Here is a 17935-nt window from a genome sequence, read left to right on the forward strand (position 1 = left end):
TCTGCTTCACACTCAACATTTAGAACAAGAGAAGCTCAACAAATTCTGTGTCTCTGTCAAAGCCACGATTTCTGCATCCTGCCCCTTCCTGCAGTACGGTATGGCACGACTCCATCAGCTCAGGGAGGGACCCATGTGGGTCACTCGGTTGCTCCTTCTGATGGTGCTGGGGCAGTGGGTGAACTTGCACCACACAGCCTATGTACACAGGCACCTTTTGCATGTTATATTTTCATGCTTTTGTAATAACTAAATAAAGAAATAAATGAACTTTAAGGCAAAGTAATTGCACATTTTCACAATGATTATTCTTCTTGTCCAAGCAACCAGACATTACCAAGCTTAAATGCATGCATTTCCATCACGTGCAGCCCTTCCTTGGGCGCTGCTCTGTTGGTGTTGAGGGCACAGTCCTGCCCTGTGCGTGGCTGGGATCAGCCAGAGCTGTGCTCGCCTCCAGATGTGCTGCCCAGGTTGGTGTCTGACAGAAAACCTCTGTGTTTCTGTTTGCAGTGTCTGGAGGGAGGCGAGGGACCGCATCGTCGGCTTCCCAGGGCGCTACCATGCGTGGGACATCCCCCATCAGTCCTGGCTCTACAACTCCAACTACTCTTGCGAGCTCTCAATGGTGCTCACTGGTGCTGCCTTCTTCCATAAGGTGAGATATTGTAGAATCACAGAATATCCCAAGTTGAAAGGAACCCATAAGGATCATCAAGTCCACAATTGCTCCTCCATGGTCAGCCTGGTGCTTTCCCTTCCTTCCCAGACTAACTGGAGTTCATGTGGTTGTGGGGGTTTTGTTTTTAAAGAAGAAACTGCAGCACACTGCTCCTTTTCTCTGGCTCGTTCCATACAGAAACACTAACAAACACACATCCCGTGCCCAGAGGCACATCACAGGCAAAACACTGATTCTGCAAGCTAGGGACACCCAGATGCTCCCTCGTTTGCGGTCGCAGGGATGGGCTGATGGTTGGGTTAGATGATCTAAGTGGTCTTTCCAACCTTAATGAGTCTATGAATGGGAGGTATGATTCAGATTCCCTGTGTCATATTTACAGCTTGAGTCTCCCTGAGCTCTTCTGTGGGAGTTGATAACGACCTTTCCGTGCCTTTAATCTTACAGAGTCCAAGCACTGCAATGTGCAATTGCAGGGGAGGTAATGTTTTTTTGTAGCTGCCTGGTGTGCAGAGCTCATGGGAGGTGGGTGGTTTGTGTTGGAAGGGAGCAGTGCAGAACGCAGCTCCGTGGCACGTGTTGTCTCTATGGGAGAGCCGATAGGTGGCAAGTGGGCCTTGAGAAACCAACAGGCTCTTTTCCTAGAGGGGTTGTCCTGAGCTGTCTTAGCGAGGTGGGAAAGTAATCCACCCACTGCTGGGCAAGTGCTGTGCAGCAGCAAAGACAGCAGGAGCTGAGGGGGCTGGGGCAGCACTCGCTGCTTGGGGCCCCTTGAGCACTGTTAGAACTTCTTTCCCCCGCCAGTACTACGCCTACCTGTACTCCTACGTGATGCCGCAGGCCATCCGCGACATGGTGGATGAGTACATCAACTGCGAGGATATCGCCATGAACTTCCTGGTCTCACACCTCACAAGGAAACCTCCCATCAAGGTAAGGCACCAGGCAGGGCTTGGGTGATTTGATGGATGTCTTAAACGTGCAGCGGTGCGTGGAGTGCAGCTTGGAGGCTGCTTGGCTTGGGGAAATCCAGCTGCTGCCTTCCCTCTCCACGCTCTGACTGCAGTGCATCTCCAAAGGGCTGCGCTGTGAGCGTGACCTGCTGGGAGCTGCTAACACGTCCCTTCCGTCCCCGAGGAGATGCAGTGAGTGTTCAAAAAGGTGTGAAAGCTCAGCACAGCCCTTAGAAGCAGCCACTGTGACAAGCAGGATGAGGAGGGGTTCGACTCGCACTGCAGCTTAGAGCAGAGGGTTTCTGGGTGAGCAGAGGCCCTGCAGGGCAGCTGAGTCCTGAAAGCCAAATGTCCTACTTTTGTGGTGTACAGCACAAGCGGGAATTATTTCCTTGCTGGTTTTGTGTAGTGTTGTGAAGGCATTTGGGCTCCCAAGTCTCTCTGCTCCATCGTGACAAATGACTGCCACAATTCTGAGCATGAATTTCAGATGCGTATCGGTCTTCTCTTTATGGCTGCTGGCAGAGTGCTCTTACAGCCCCACATATGTCTCGCCGTCACAGGCCAGCTGCCTTGGAGATGGGCCTGGGCCATGAATGTGACAGGTGGGCTCTTCTGCGTGGTGTTCTTACCATCTGGAGCTGCTGTAAAGGGGAGGTTGTGGAGCTCAGTGCCCAATCTGAGAGAATCTGACCCAAAGCAGAGGGCACTGCAGTGGGATGGGCACATCCAGACCAATGAGGGGGGACACCTCTTGAGCAGCTCCTGAAAGCTGGAGCCCCCTCAAAACGTCTCACTCTGGGTGCCTAAAGCATGAGGCAAATTACTCATTCTAAAAATACATCTGTGATTCTGTAGCACTGAAATGAATTCATTCTTAAGGTCCTTCCCTCTGAAACGGCTTCTTAAACCCAAAGCAATGAGGAAGTCAGCAGGAGCTGCTCACTGTGCCCCTTCTAAGGCTCTGTCCCTCCCTTCACAGGTGACCTCCCGCTGGACGTTCCGCTGCCCTGGCTGCCCCCAGGCGCTTTCACACGATGACTCTCACTTCCACGAGCGGCACAAGTGCATCAATTTCTTTGTCAAGGTGTATGGGTACATGCCCCTGCTCTACACCCAGTTCCGCGTGGACTCGGTCCTCTTCAAGACCCGCCTGCCCCACGACAAGACAAAATGCTTCAAATTCATCTAAAAGCAGGAGGGAGCAGGGCACCCTCTGCTTCCGAACTCCATCTGGAGGTGGGTGGGGCAGAGGGGGGCTCTTTAGCCGGGCTTCAATGCTTGATGCCTCCTGCCATGGACTCCGGTCTCCTCCTACGGAGCACGAGGGACATCGTGGATCTCATGGTTCTGTGAAGATGCTCCCTAGGATCGTACACTGAGGAATGGTGCACTGGCTAGTGGATCTGCCCCTTTTCTAGCCAAGGGCGACCGTTCTTTTTAATTATAATTATTGTTATTTAAAATGAAAGTGTTTTAGATTTGCCGCGTGAGGCTTTTTTTTTCCTTTACCCACCCCATTTTCCCCTCCTGACCCACCACAGCGAGGCCAGCTCGGAGCTTTTGGGCTACAGAGGTTTCTCCCGGCATCGAGGCAGCTCCAGTGACCGTGCTGGCCCCATCCCTTCTCCACGCCTCTCACACACCGTCTTGTCTCACAGCCACAACTGAGGACTCCAGCTTTCATCCGTCCGGGAGCACTTTGCTGCTGGGCTCACCACGCAGGGCCCACCCAAGAGGGGTGAGTGAGGAAGAAGATTGGTCCCAGTGGGTCTTTACCTGGCTCCCAGCAGCAGGCCCTGTGCTGTCATCACTGTGGTCTTATTCCTAGTGCCCTGTGCTGCAACCATAGGGAAACCAAGCTGCCCTGTGTGTTCCTAGCTCGCCTGCTGGTGTTGCTGGGATGGGAGATGAGGTATTGGTCCTTTCGAGATGATTTAATGCTTCACAGGGTGGGGAAAGGAGAAGGGCATCCTCCTTTGTGCCAGCCAAGCAGCACCAAAATGAAGTGCCAGCGATCGCTGGGGTCCCACCCTGCCTCATCCCCATCGCAAAGCCACGCGTGTGCCCAGGGTGGATTTACCTGCCTTAAACCCTCGTCCTGCCTGCACACACGCGTGGCTCTGGGCTGTGTTTGAAGGTTAATCCCACAAAGACAGTCCATTCAAGTGGGCTGGGGAATATAACTGGGATTGTGGTCATGGAGCCGGATTTGGAGCTGGTTCCTTCCCTACCCAGCAGATACCGTCAGCTCGACGCACTGCTCTGCTTGGCTGTGGTCCCGTGGGAGGAGGAAGGACACGGCTGCTCTTCAGCAGCACCACAGAGCGCAGGGAAATGAGGAGAGAGGCGTCTGGTTGTCTCTTTGTGTATTGTTTCTCCTTTTTGTTTTAACATCAGGCGCTGGAAACAGAGCGTGTGAAGGTTCAGTCTCTTTAAATAGAGGACTGGAGCACGGGTGGCAGCCAGGGTGGGGGCAGCTGTGGATTGCACTTTATATAAATGGAGATACACACTTCCCATCAGCTTATTTTCAGAAGTCTTAGGGGTAAATGTTCTTATTTTGGTGAGACTGTAATATATGGAGCTTGGAAGATGCGGACGTGACGTGAAGTGTTTGTGTTGCCATTTGCATTGCAGGGTCTGGTTCTTGCTGAGCCTCTGTGCATGGTGGCAGTCAGATACCGACCTCCTGCACCCCAAAATCCAAACCCGCGTAGGCCCTCAGTCCCAAGGCTGGGTGGGCTCTTCCTTTCCATCATGGCTTCTCATTCACAGGCCAGTAGAATCAGTGATGGAAAGCCACGTTGTTCTTCCAGGCTCTCAGCACTCTCACCCCTTGCCCAGCCTGTTGGTTTTGGACATGCCTGGCAACACGGTTGTGATGGGGTGCCTGCGGGGTGTGATTGAGTTTCAGGGTGGTTTCCTGTTTGCTGAACCCCAAAGGGACTTGGGGTGAAGGTGGGTGGGTACTGCGATGTGCTGGTGGCAGGAGGGACGGGGGACACGGGGCCATGCAGGGCTGTCTCCACCCCCACCCTCAGTCTTCTGTTGCTGGGAAGATTGCCCCACTCGGCCCCAGCAGACACCAGAACCCTTCCAGAGCACAGATCCGTGATTCATGCCCAACCTTCTGCTCCAGTGACATCCTGCAGGCTTCCCTTGTTGCTGGGGAGGAGAGAGGCATCTCTGAGAACATCCCGGCCCTTGCCACTGTCCCCATCATCCTCATGACCAGCGTCTCTGCCGTGGGTTTTGTAATGGTCCCGGGTTAATGCTGAAGCTCAGGTCAGGTTGTGGGGTTCATCCCAGTGAGGGTCCCTCGGTGGCTGCACCTTTCCCAAGGGAAGGCCTTTTCCCTTTTTTGATGTTTCTGCTGCTTCATCCCAGGACTGGGGCTGCAGCTGGGTGTGGAGTGAGGTTCTCTCCCATTCACTGTAAATAGCATCGCCAGTGGTGCCGCCCTGCCCTGTGCCAACTGCCCCGTGGGCACCGGGTTCAAAGAAAAATGGAGGAAAAAAGGAACACTCCTTCAACATGAGCACAATATTCATATGTTGAGTTTTTTGTAAAAGGATCCAATAAATGGAGAGTTTAACTTGAGCGTGGCTCCGTGCTTTGCTGGGGGCTGTGAGAAAGGGTTTGGGACTGGGATGCGCAGCAACTTCGTTTTGGGGCACCCCAAAACCAACATCTCCCAGCCCTGCCTTTCCCTGGGCAGGAGCAGAGCCATGAGCTGCTCTGGTCCAGCAGAACCCCTTTGGGGCAGCTGTGTCCATTTCAGCACACTGCCCTGGGGTAAAGGCTTGTCCCTCCTGGAAACGTTTGTTCTTGCTTTTATTTCCAGAAAAAAACTCAGTTTCTGGTTCCAGAAGGACATGGGTACTGTGCCCAGGACCTGGGTGTGCTCCAGGCTGCCCTGTGCAGCCTGATCTGGTGCCTGACTTAGTGGTTGGCAGCCCTGCCCACAGCAGGCGGTTGGAACTGCATCGTCTTTGGGGTTCCTTCCAACCCAAGCCATCCCGTAATTTCCATTCCCTCTCCAAAGTACTGCACCAAGGCACAGACACAGACAGCAGCGTAATGACTCCTCAAGTCACCTGCAAGGCACTGACCTGGCTGCAGCCTGGCTTGGGACTGCATGTCACCAACAGCCACAACAAAAAAGGGCCCTCAGTGTTCCATTTCAGAGGACGTGTTCCTCAATTAAAACAAAACAAAACAAAACATGAAGCCATGAAACCAAAAACCCCAACGTGGAATTGTTCCCTTAGTTTTCATTCTGCCTGGCAATGCCAGGAAAGCAACCAGCTCCTGTGAGAATCCAGGGGAGGGATGCACGGCCCACAGAGCGGTGCTCACACCCTGTCAGGGCTCTGTCTCACCCCCTGTAGGAGAAGGAACAGTGAATGCCACACACTGCCATGTGGGGGCTCAGGGTGGTAAATGCTAAGAGCAGTCCGAGGGAAGCGAGCAGTGAGTTACAAGGCAGGCAATGGATGAAGGCCCCTCTGTTGTGCCTGCAAGGGGAGGATAATTGTCACCGTTCAATTTAAGCTGCTACGAAACGTAATGTAGAGGGGTGATTAAAAAAAACAAGGAAAAAGCAAAGCCACCCACATGTGCCTGGAGCCCTGCTCTGCCCAGGGTGCAGCACAGCGTGCAACAGCGCTGTGCAGAAACCCAATGCTTTTTTTCCCCTTAAAGAATAAAACTCCAAGTAAGATGAGTTCCTACCGCTGTGGTGTTAAAGCCTTTTGGCTGCTCCTCATGCAGGCACTGCTTGGCACAGGCTGGGCTCCGATGCATAGCAGTTTTTAAGCTCTTATGCTGAGCTGCCAATGTGATGACACTGACAAAGATCAGTCAAAATGGCAGTATCTTTCAGTAGGGTGGGCTCAGGATGGAGGTGTCACCCCTATGGGCTCTGGGTAAGGTGAGGAAATAGCCCTGGGGGCAGTAAAGAAGTAAAACAGTGGGGGAATAATTTCTTGTGTTAATCGAGGCAAAGAGCTTTCAGCTGCAGCCTTAGCCCTGCTAGTAAACTCACAGCTGATGGGGCTCAAGGAATGGGCTCACAGATGGACTCCAGGTGCTGGGCTGCATGTGAGAGGTAAATGGGTACCATTCCACCTGCCTTAGCTTCCCCAGGGTGAGCCCACCCAGGCCAATGCAAATGGGTGAAACCAAAGCCCCATTCTTCCCAAAGATGTGAGGCTGCCCACAGGGCACAGATGGAGGCTGCCTTTGGTTCACTGTGCCCGTGTCTCTGAGGAAGGGACACTGATGTGGCCTCAGGGCTGGCCCATGCACCTGGGCACGGTGTGGGAGACAGCAAGCCTGGAATGTAATGACTTGCTCCAGTTGTTTTTACTAAGACTCTTATTAACAGAATAAAAGCATGTAATATACTTCTTTCCACCTAGGAGTATCTGCTACCAGCTGCAAATGCTATGTGCATTGAAGTCACATGTGCACGGGGCCATGGCACAACAAACATCACACCATGGACAGGATGTTTTCCTTCTGGAAGGAGGACGATGCCAAACCCAAGTGCCTTTGCTGCTGTCTGTCCATTAAAACATGTCTCTGGTTAACATTTATTTGGCATCCATTGAATTCCACCCCCTCCATTCGCATCCCTCCCAGGCTGCCATGGTTACCTCTGCAGCACTGACCCAGCCAGAAGAAATGCCATTTATTCCTCTGTGCAGAACGAACAAGAGCTTATTTTGTGAGTTTAATTAAATTTTTTCACTAAAGGATCCCCCCAGTATGTTTATTTTTCCAGCAGGCACAACCTGCCTGTTTCTAAGAAAGAAACAAACTGGTTTTCAGATGCTGGACTGGAGCAGTGAGATGTTCTGCCCAAAAACAACAAGAGGAAAAACGTGAACACTTTCCCACTGATTGTTTTTCCCAGGAGGGGTGGCAAAGCCTTTGGAAATCCTCCAGCTGCCAGTGATGTGATGAAGTATCAGCATGGCTGATAGGAGGAGTCATGGCTTTGTGCCCCGAATTACAGGATTTGGTGTGACAGCCCCAATCACAGCAGTAGTGAACCAAGCAAAATGTTTTTGGATGGGACTGCAGCAAGCCAGAAACATGTCCCAAATCATCCATTGGGGCAGGACTGGGCTGGAGCTCTCTGGTTCTGTCAATTTAGGCAGCACTGAGAGACTTCCATGGGGCTCAGAGCACTGGGGTTGGTTGGCCCAATTACACACCAGTGGAGTAGCTACTGCAGCTGACACAGGCTGTCTCACGGTTCCCATGTAAAGATTTCCTGAGTATCTTGAGAGCTAGAATGCCTCTTCGTCTAACCTGACCTGCTGTGTTCTGCTGGATGGGACACGAGGAAGTTTTTCTCCCCTCTGATCAGTGTGCATCACTGCAGCAAAGCTTCACCTTCCTGCCCTCATGCACCTGCAGTCAGAGAAACACAGAGCGTGGTTACATCTCATGTTGAACACACAGCCCTGCACTGTCTGCTGAGCTGTCACACCACCTGATGGTGGCACTGGGGCCTTCAGGTGGATTTAAATCCCCTGTAATCATAAATGCAAATTAGCACATTCACAAAATGAAGTCACTGGAGAACCGGGGCCAGTGGGTAACAAGGAGAGAGGCACTTCAAGGACTCACATGTTATAAGGCATGCGCGTCCCTCTCCTTCCCACCCAGCCTACATCCAATGGCCTTCGTGTGTTCAGAATAATCTTTATACACATTTAATTGTAAGGTGAGATACGCCCTTTTGCTTTTATTCTATTTGCTGCTGATGGTAAAGAAGCTGAACTGCCACAGATGTTGTAAAGTCCCATTGGGATTCATGCTTCTGCAGCCAGGTTTTTATTGCCCTAACGATACCATTGCTCTCATGCCCTGACACACACAGAAAGCCAAGGTGTGGATGCCAGAGCCCGTACAACCAATCAAGCAGGAACCCTTAATGTGTAGGAAATACGATGTGCAAACTGCAACAGCAAACAGTTTTTATTACAGAGCTGTTCTCCCACTGCCTTAATCTCCCCAAGGCTGTAAACTGGAGATGCTTTATTTTATAAATATGTATATTTACACACTTGCGGATGTGGACCAGGCAAGCAGATGCTTTTATAAACCACAGAATGTGGTTTCTCCTTGACATTCTTACTATGCTTTTTATTTTAAACACCAAATAAATACAAAACAATCCCATTAAAAAAAAAAAAAAGAAGAAGAAAACAGCAGTAAATCCAAGAAATCAATCAGCTACTTTTAAAAGCAGTACTATTAGCTAAGTTTAGGCTTCAAATACACAACTTTGAAAGGGAAAAGCGCCCCCAGGTCTGCAGTACGGATGGCTTTGTATAAAAGGCTATCAGAATTTCCACCAGGATTTTGCAATGTGGGGGCTGAAGGATTTGGGGAAGGTAGAAACGAGAGGCACTTAAATCTCACAGGTTTTGCATGAGCAGGGGGAGTTTAACTGCTTTAACGTGCTTCAGAAAGCCTTCCTTCCCAGGTGGGTTTCTGGGTCCCAGATTCGTGCTGCTAAGCCTCACGCACCCAATGGAAGCATGTGAGGTGGGGATGGAGCCATCTCAACGCCAATAGACAAACAGGGCACAGAAGGGCACCCAGCCATTCTGCTTGCAATTGCAATCCCTCGCGTTGGTACTTCTCCCACTGATGATGGAGGGACCCAGCATCTCGGTGGCCAAATTTGGTCCTAAGAGGTGAGGTGAACATCAGCGAACACTTTGAAATGCTAAAGCTTTACCAAAACCCCTCTGCTCTTGCAGGGAATGAACGGGCTCTGGGCACTCTGAAGCTATTGGCCATGCCCAGCATAGTCCCCTTTTCCTATTCTTGTTTTTATGATCTCTGCCGTGCCGGCTTCCCCAGCTCCTCTTTGTACCATATCCAGGGAAACGTACACACAGACAGAGAACTGGATGCAGTGAAGACACGGTGGGGAGAAAAAACAATCTCTTAATATCCAAGGCCAATGTTCCAATATTCTTGCAGAGTTTTGTTGGATAAAGGGCTGGGGCACATTGCTGATCGACTCCATCACACAGAGAAATATCTGCCCCTGCGTATGGTTTCACCCCGACCTTGTAAATATATACTATTTATTTACTCTGCAATCTGTATCTCCTTTAAGATTCCAGAAAGGAATTTTACAGCACAGGAATCCCCCCTGAAGTATTCCAAAACTGGCTAAAAATTAAATAAAAAATATAGAGAGATATTAAAAAATACTTAGTTGCTTCTGCACGAAGAAAAGGTTGTTTCTGGTCTCTGAATGAGGAAACTCTCTCTCTTTGGGGTCACCCTTTAAAAGCTCTTTGTTCTGGTGCTCTGAGGGCTCTCCCTGCAGAGCAGTGTGATGTCCGTGGGCTAAAATTTCTGCAGGAACTTGAGAACCAAGTCACGCAGCTTCACCCTAAGAGGTTCATCGTTGTCACAGATGATGTGTGTGGAGTCCTCCTCAATCTGAATGAGGGTTTCTGCCTCCTGGAGGAGCACGATGTGGCCCTTGGCTGTGTCTTCCACCTTCACGTCACTGAAGCCATGCTGGATACAGCAATGGGGAGGGAGTAAAAGAGAGAGATGTTACAGCAACGTAAGTAACAGGGAGAGATGAAAGCTCAGGGAGGAGGAGAGGGGAAGAATGGCTGCCCTCACAGACAATCCTACCCTTTTTCCTACCCACTTCCTCCAGGAAGCCAAGCAGGCGAGATCTGGGCTCTACAGAGCAGCAATGTGCAACGCCTGTGAGTTCAGCCACCAGAACCCTGTCCTGCAGCTCTCCAGAAAGTCTCTCCATCATTGGTTGGTGGCCCTGCCTGTGGCAAGGGGGTTGGAACCTGATGATCCTTGGGGTCCCTTCCAACCCAAGCCATTCTATGAGTCTTTGAGTCTATGACTGGAGACTTTTCTTCTCAGGCCAGGCTGGATGCAGCCCTGGGCTGCTTGATCTGGTGGGTGGCAGCCCTGCCCACAGCAGAGGGGTTGGAACTGGATGAGGTCCTTCCAACCCAAGCCATTCTATGATTCTATCATCCTTCAGTCAGTCTCCTCATTTTCACAAAACTTAAAATCAAGAGCTTCAAATGTAGGAACTTAAGAACTTTAGGAACTTAAGCATTTAACACTCTTCAAATGTACTGGAAATCAGCTGATACACGTGGGAAATCCACCCATGCAGTGACCCTAGAAGCCCAGCTTCTGTAGTAAACCAGGAGGAAACAACTGACACAAAGCACTTACACCAAGACATTTCCATGGGGAAATATCTCCTCTGTTCTCATTGCAGGGATACATACTCTGGCACTACTTTGACAGCTCATTAGCCTCCCTCTATTTCAAGCCACACTAAAATTATTTCCCTCTCTCCTAGCAGAGCAGCAGATTTCTCAGCTCTGCAGAGAACCCCTTGAACCTTGCTTGCCACCAAAGACTTATTACCTTCTCGAGTGTCTGCACAAACTGGTCCACAGGAATGGAGCCACTCAGCAATGGCTTCAGAGGCTTACACTCTGGCACGTCATCACTCACTCGTTTTCTCTTCTTGCTGGTGGGGGGTTGTGGTGGTTTTGGAGGGAGCTAATGGACAAAAAGGTGCACATTAATGCAGTGTATTACATCGGCTTATTATATTTAGATGGAGTAACAGGCACATGAGAGAGAAAAGGAATACTGATATTGTTTTCAGTGACCAAAGGGGAACACAGCAGTACTGAAGAGGAAACGAGACACCTAGCAATGGTCTACACTGCTGCTTTGCATGCACAGTATTTACATAAATAAATTAGCAGTGGTAGTTCAAAGTTCTGTCACCTATAAAGCTTTGTCTGACTCACTTCAGAGCTGAAGCTTTCTGCATTTGAGTATTTACATAAATAAATTAGCAGTGGTAGTTCAAAGTTCTGTCACCTATAAAGCTTTGTCTGACTCACTTCAGAGCTGAAGCTTTCTGCATTTGAGTACTCTGAAATATTTTCCATGAAACATGCCCTGAAGAAGTCAATGCCTTGAAACTGCCCAGAGAAGCTGTGGATGCCCCATCAATGGAAGTGTTTGAGGCCAGGTTGGATGGGGCCCTGATCTGGTGCCTGATGCAGTGGTTGACAAACCTGTCTGTGGCAGGAGGGTTGGAACCAGATGATCTTTGAGGTCACTTCTCACCCAAGCAGTTCTATGATTCCATGAAAATCACAGCCTAAAAGATGCTGGGAAACAGGCAAATTCAGGGCACAGCAGCTACTTGGAGAATGAGGAAAATGGGTTAATTCTCACTGGCCTCAGAAAAATGAGACATTAGGAAAAAAAACTGAATCCAGACAGGCACAAGAGATGCTGCTGCAACGCCTGAAAAATCACTGCAGTGTGATCTGGGTATAACTTTGAGCTTCCTGAAGGAAGCTATCTGCTTTAACTCATCCCTGAGAGACTCCTCTGTTAGCAGGGAGATGGGGGGGAGCTAACCTGGCACTGTGTGCTGCTGTGCACGCAGGCATGGAGTCTTCTTAACTGAGCACTGATCATTTTGTGGAGATGAGAAATAGATTCCTGAATAAGAGCAGTGAGGAAATTATGTTGTAAAATAAGTCCACGTGCCTTGTGCCAAGCTAGTTATGTTGAGCATGTATCAGCACTTGACTTTCCCAGTGACCTAGCAACTCAGTCCTTGGGAAAAAGGTGAGGGAAAAAACTTCTCCATAATGTTGGCAAGACCAACAAAGACACAAAGACGTGTCTGTATACCAGTGAATCTGCCTGAGGCAGCCCTGGTGCCTTGTGCTGTGCTCTATATACTTCAGGTGACAGACTGGGCTCCTCTCAACTCCACATCACTCCCAGTGTGCAGCACCATGTCTGAACCTGCTGTTGTGATATCCATCTGTTTCTTTCAACAGAAAAGGAAGGGTGTTTTTCATCCCTGGGAAAGAAGCGCTGCCTGTGCAGGCTCTGGTTCCACAGACAGGGTGTCACTTCACAAAAACAACCACTTACCCTGAAGTCTGATGAACCAAGGTGCACGCAGGATGTTATTTATGCATGAATCACTGGCATGGCTCTGTGCTGATTGATCGACGTTTTTGGAGCTTGTCTGCACAGGTTCTGTAGCTCCTAGAGCTCTCAGGCTCAGATGCTGCTTACTTGAAGTTTATGCCTACCTCTAAGTTAATTTGGCATCAGGAATCAGAGTAGAGAATCACAGCATCATAGAATTGCTCAGGCTGAAAAAGACCTTAAAAATCATCAAGTCCAACCACCACCTGACCATACTACCCTAACTAACAGCCCTCCGCTAAATCATGTCCCTGAGCACCACATCCAAATGGTTTTTGAACACATTCAGGGATGGTGACTCAACCACCTCCCTGGGCAAATGAACAAAACATAAAGGAGAAAGCAGACTCAGACCAGTCACATTTTAATACTTTGATTTTTCTAGCGTTGCCTAGTGTATCTAGGGAGCCGACCTGAAAAAAATTAGGCATCTTGTCTGCTGTGCACTGATGTCAATCTTTAACCACTCCTTATGTCCCTGCACTAACGACACGACCATATCAGGTCCTCTTCCCAAGTGTTGTGGGCTCGGTCCAGCTCTGCTCCCCAGTGGGACAGGCAGCATCATGAAACGTGTGGCTTCACTGAGTTCCCTGCACTTCCATGCATCAATAGAGAAAGGTGACCAGGCATCTACTGCTCAACAGCTCCACCAGGCATCATCTCCCTGTACAGCACTAATGCCAGGAACTGCTATGGCAGCATAAAGGAGATAGCAGAAGAAGAGGGATTTTCTCCTCACTTAATCTTTGGAGTTCACTCCAAAGGATACGCTATCTGATTCCTGGGGAACAGGGCAACTTAAAAAACACAGACCCTTCACATGTCTAATCTTTCAGATCATCCTTCCTATCTGACCCTCAACTCTAAGTCTGTGAGAAGCTGGGTGATGCTGATGCTGGTATACAGGTTATGGAAGACAGCAGCCATGATCTGTAGCCTCTCTTCATGAATAATCTCGCTTCCCCTTTTATCTTAGCTGGGCACACGGCCAATGAAAATAGGGTAGAGAGATTTATATGCACCACACTCTCTCCTCCAAGTGTAATTCCTCACTTGCACATGCCAGGACAAAGCATCTGACAAGAATGCTGCTCTGGTGGGGAAAGAGATGTTAGAAAAGTTGTCTCATGAGAACAGCTGGGGTCCCAGATGGCAGGAAACCCTGTGCAAGGATATTTTTCTCCCTCTCCCATTATACTGTACCTGCAGAACATGCTTGTTGTCTTTTGTATGCAACATGGCAGAAACTGTTGCTAAGGAAATACCAGGCTTAATCTCCAAGGGCACAAGCGAATCTGCAAGCTAAAGCAAAAGGATTTTATTCAGCAAGTGATAATCTCAAAACTTGTGTGAATCCAGCTGTGATTTAAATTGGCAAGAGGATATTTTTAAACATGGACTAATGAACTGGAAACACAAACCCACTAGTACAATGACGGAGTGCTCCTCTTACCTGGTTATCCCTCCTTCTGCATCTTAAGTTACTGAATGTTATGTTATCAGAGCAATGAGAGGCTTTCAGCAACTAGGGCAAGTCTCCCAAAACAAGGCAACTAGAGAGAAACCTCATTTAAAAAGACATCAACTGCTTTATTAATAATTCTCACCAGTAAAACTCAATCTAACTCAGCAGCATTTGTTATTTTTGTTACCTCAATGTACAACATTAATCAGAGTAGTTTCCTTTCAGCTCCTTAGTGCTGCAGCAATCAGGCTGCAGAACAGTTGGAAGAAGAGTTTGTCCTAAAAACACACTGGCTCTGTTGACTGGTTTGACATTTTTCCCTACAACACTGCATAAGAACTCTTCCACTGCCTTCTATATAATTCTCATTTGAAATAAATAAAATTTAGGCTTGGCTGCAATTTTGAATGTCAATGGCAACCTTCCAAGATCCTCAGCACTGAGGGGGTTGGCAGTGCATGTGGAGTGGGCAGGACTGCACCTGCTGAGACTTGCAGAAGTTGGGCAGCTGGGAAGCATCTCTGCCAGTCATTCTTCCAAAGGAACTCTGCAGAAAAGGGTGTTCATGAACATGCAAAATGATGTTCTTTTCTTGGAAGGCGTTCTAGTTGACAACTCACTGGACACCAGGTGCCCTGGAGTGCTGTCCATGGCTGCAGCCAGGATCTAGTCCTAAACAAACAGTTATCAATCTGCAGGGCCAGCAGCACAGTTTCCAAGCATCACTCCCAGTAAAGCATGCTCCTATTATCTGCAGACCTAAAAGGCAAAGACAATTGAAGTGTGCTCTATGTCTGCAAGGAACACTGCAGGTACCTCACAAAACAAAAATGGTTAAGTCGGCTCACACTTTACACCACTTGGGTGGGGAAACTTTTCAGTTATGAAGACAGCTAACAAGCAAAGAGTGTTGGCTATTCTTCCCAACCCCCCCCCAGTCCATCATTCTATCTCATGTAGAAAGTGGCTCTACAAGGTGATCTTCATCTGAACTCCATTACCCTTTAGCTTCAAGCACATGGCACCTCCAGTTGGAGTCAGATGTGAAGAGCTCTGTCTTAAAGTAGGAGCTCTCTCAAAACTTCATCCACTTACTGTCATGCATCAATGGAGCAGAGCTCTGGAGTCCCAGCTATTACCACTGCCCTGGCAGCAAGGCAATGCCAGCTCTCTTTAGATGGCCAGATGCATGAAGCAGGAATAAAAGTTGAATGGGTTTTAGAAAAGCATGGTATATTCTCATTTCAGAGAAAGTGTGCTTGAGGCAACAGAAGATTGAATTCTTCACCAAAAGCTATCCAGTAAATTTTCAGCAGGATCCAAAACAGGCAAGTGACAGAGCAGAACAATTGAATCATTCCACTTTCCAAGAAACTTCAGGGACCAGTTCTTGACTGCAAGTACTTGTGCCTGATGTAAATTACAATTATATAGGTAATTACTGCATTACTACGAAGCACTAACCCTAGTGGACAGAGAAACAAGCGAACGTTACATCCAAGAGCACTCCTACTGGCCTAATCCTTTGCCATTAAAACATGGAGAAGGCTTTTCTGTTAGCTTCAGCAGCAGCACAATTCAACTTCTAACAACGCCTGAGAAGCTTACCTACCACTATTAAAGATGCAGCCCACATTTTGAGAGCACCTCCCTGAAATAAAACAGTTGGATAGATGTTTGTGTTGGAAAAACACTGACATTTTAAGGCTGCATTCAAATCTCCTAAATTCTGCACATATTTGGACTTACTGAATCTTTGAAATCAAAGCTTCATGGAGCAACTCACACAGCTCTCTCTCTGGGATTCTGTTTAAAACCTTTAAAGCAGGAAATTTGAATACAGCCTTCACAGTTTGTTATTGAAGGTGGGGAGAATGAAAAAAACAATGATAATCATTGCTTCGGATTTCTCCTAGGAACTAAAAACAGTAAAACGTGCAGCAGAGTGACATGCTGCACTCGGTATGGTCAAAGGCACTTTCCATTCCCACCACCTTCCAGAGGAGGATCGATAGAAAATAGGTTCTAACAAAGAAGAGTATACAGCAAAATGATAAACACCGTAAGGACAAAGATCCTTAAGAAACAAAGAGCTGCTTAGAATCAAAGTCCTCTTTTGCCTCTGAAATGCTTTGGTATTAACATTTATGCACATTTGAACCACACAGTCGGTAAGCAGCAACATTTTAATTATTAACAGTCAAAAAGACAGTAAGACAGATGTCCAATTTTATCTCCTCTAAGCCACTGCCTCATCTCACAGTCCTCTCCACGTTGTGGCCAATCCCTTTGTTATAGAAATTCACTGACCCAAACCAAAAAGGTCATTTAATCACACCCAGCCATTCACCTACTAACACCAGACAGCACTGCTGTACTCCTTTCAACTGATCTCAAATCACAGAACTCTTCCAAAATGCTGGATTAAAGGAGCCTTTTTCAGAGAGATAGCAAATCTTGTCTGCGTTCCAAGCAGTGGCAACTCCACCATTTCCTCCTGCAAGCTGTTCCAAACTTTAATTTTCCTTGCAGCTAGGAAACCACGTCTTATTTCAAGGTTGAATTTGTCCAACTTTCAGTAGCTGGATCTTGCTATGCCTTTGTCTGCAAGACTGAAAAGCCCCCCACTATGCAAGAATAAGTGCTTCTTCGTTGCAGTCATTATCACAAGTCTGATGCCACATACTGGCATCGGGAAAGGCACGAAAGCAGAGCCGCGCGGCACTGAGCACTAACAGCACATTAATCAGGCCATGCATATGGATGAGCACTTGGACTGCCTTCAGATAAACTTGTGTGTTATGTGTACTGCGTATTTCAATTTTTAAATTATCTCCTGTTAAGCAAAGATTAAAACAGTGACGAACCAAAAAGCAAAAGTCATTAACTCTCACTTGTAAGAAACTGCAAGTGTTGGTCATGAGTGCAGCCACGTGAGCCTTGGACAGCCAAGGTAAGTCCTCCATGACCAGAGCTCCCTACCTACATCCTAACAGGAAAAATACATTTTTACCACAAACTGCACCTGAAACTTTCCTGTAGGGTTACAATTCCCATAAGGAAACAAGATCTGACATGTATTCCATGAGCCTGAAGACTGCAGCTGGCCAAAGTATGGTTGTTTATACAGAAGGACAAGGCACACAGACCAGGTCACACTCTGAAGTCTCTACCAAAGCCTTCCTGAAGGACAACTCCCCTTGGACTGCTGTTCAGGCACTGTCTTCGTCACCAGCCAAAAAGTCTCCCAATGGCAATGAAGAGCTAACAATGACTGATGATAGGATCTGAAACTCCTACTGTTAAAAACAAATTGAGGCTGAATAGCTGAGAGATGAGCTGGATCTTCACCCTTCAGGCCTACAGCGAAGGGAAATCAGCAGGAACACCGTTACCAGTAATTAGAATCCCTGCAAGTTTTAAGACTTGAAATGCACTGATGTGTACAATAGATAATAGCACGCACATTTAGAAAAGGGCACAGTTGATTTTTTTTTTACGTCAGCATTAAATGTGCTATTTACCAGTTCTGCAAATTGTACATAAATGTATATCATCTCTGCATTAGAAGCAGCACCAAGAGTTGCAACTCTGGATCAAAACAGAGAAATTAAAGTCATGAAATAGAGCTGTGATACCACTGGGTGGGACAGACACATTATAAACTCAAAACCTTAAGAATCCTTAGACTTTATTCTTATAAAAGAATATTCTTATAGAAATATTCTTATAAAAGAATGAAGTTGTCATATGTTCCTTGGCTGC

At 48.0% G+C, this 17935-nt stretch overlaps 2 protein-coding genes across 40 annotated transcripts in view; one reads left to right on the top strand and one right to left on the bottom strand.

The window, feature by feature from the left end:
* EXTL3 (exostosin like glycosyltransferase 3) overlaps window positions 1-5238 on the top strand; it is a 134949-nt gene extending 129711 nt beyond the window's left edge. For 36 of the 38 annotated variants that reach the window (XM_046939447.1, XM_046939465.1, XM_046939454.1 and 33 more), the window contains 3 exons: window positions 514-658; window positions 1487-1615; window positions 2618-5238. In XM_046939447.1, the coding sequence (XP_046795403.1) occupies window positions 514-658; window positions 1487-1615; window positions 2618-2827 (484 nt within the window). In that variant the 3' untranslated portion in view covers window positions 2828-5238. Of the gene's footprint in view, window positions 1-513; window positions 659-1486; window positions 1616-2617 lie in introns of those variants that run through there. The other 2 variants (XR_005858631.2, XR_005858632.2) reach the window with 1 other exon arrangement.
* A 3375-nt stretch (window positions 5239-8613) lies between these two features.
* INTS9 (integrator complex subunit 9) overlaps window positions 8614-17935 on the bottom strand; it is a 67888-nt gene continuing 58566 nt past the window's right edge. For both annotated transcript variants that reach the window (NM_001031100.2, XM_046938965.1), the window contains exons 15-17: window positions 13909-14007; window positions 11095-11232; window positions 8614-10200 (exon numbers count right to left, since the gene is read on the bottom strand). In NM_001031100.2, coding sequence (NP_001026271.1) covers window positions 10024-10200; window positions 11095-11232; window positions 13909-14007 — 414 coding nt within the window. In that variant the 3' untranslated portion in view covers window positions 8614-10023. The remainder of the gene's footprint in view (window positions 10201-11094; window positions 11233-13908; window positions 14008-17935) is intronic.

The sequence above is a fragment of the Gallus gallus genome, chromosome 3, assembly GCF_016699485.2.
Source record: "Gallus gallus isolate bGalGal1 chromosome 3, bGalGal1.mat.broiler.GRCg7b, whole genome shotgun sequence".
In the NCBI taxonomy this organism is placed as follows: Eukaryota; Metazoa; Chordata; class Aves; order Galliformes; family Phasianidae; genus Gallus; species Gallus gallus.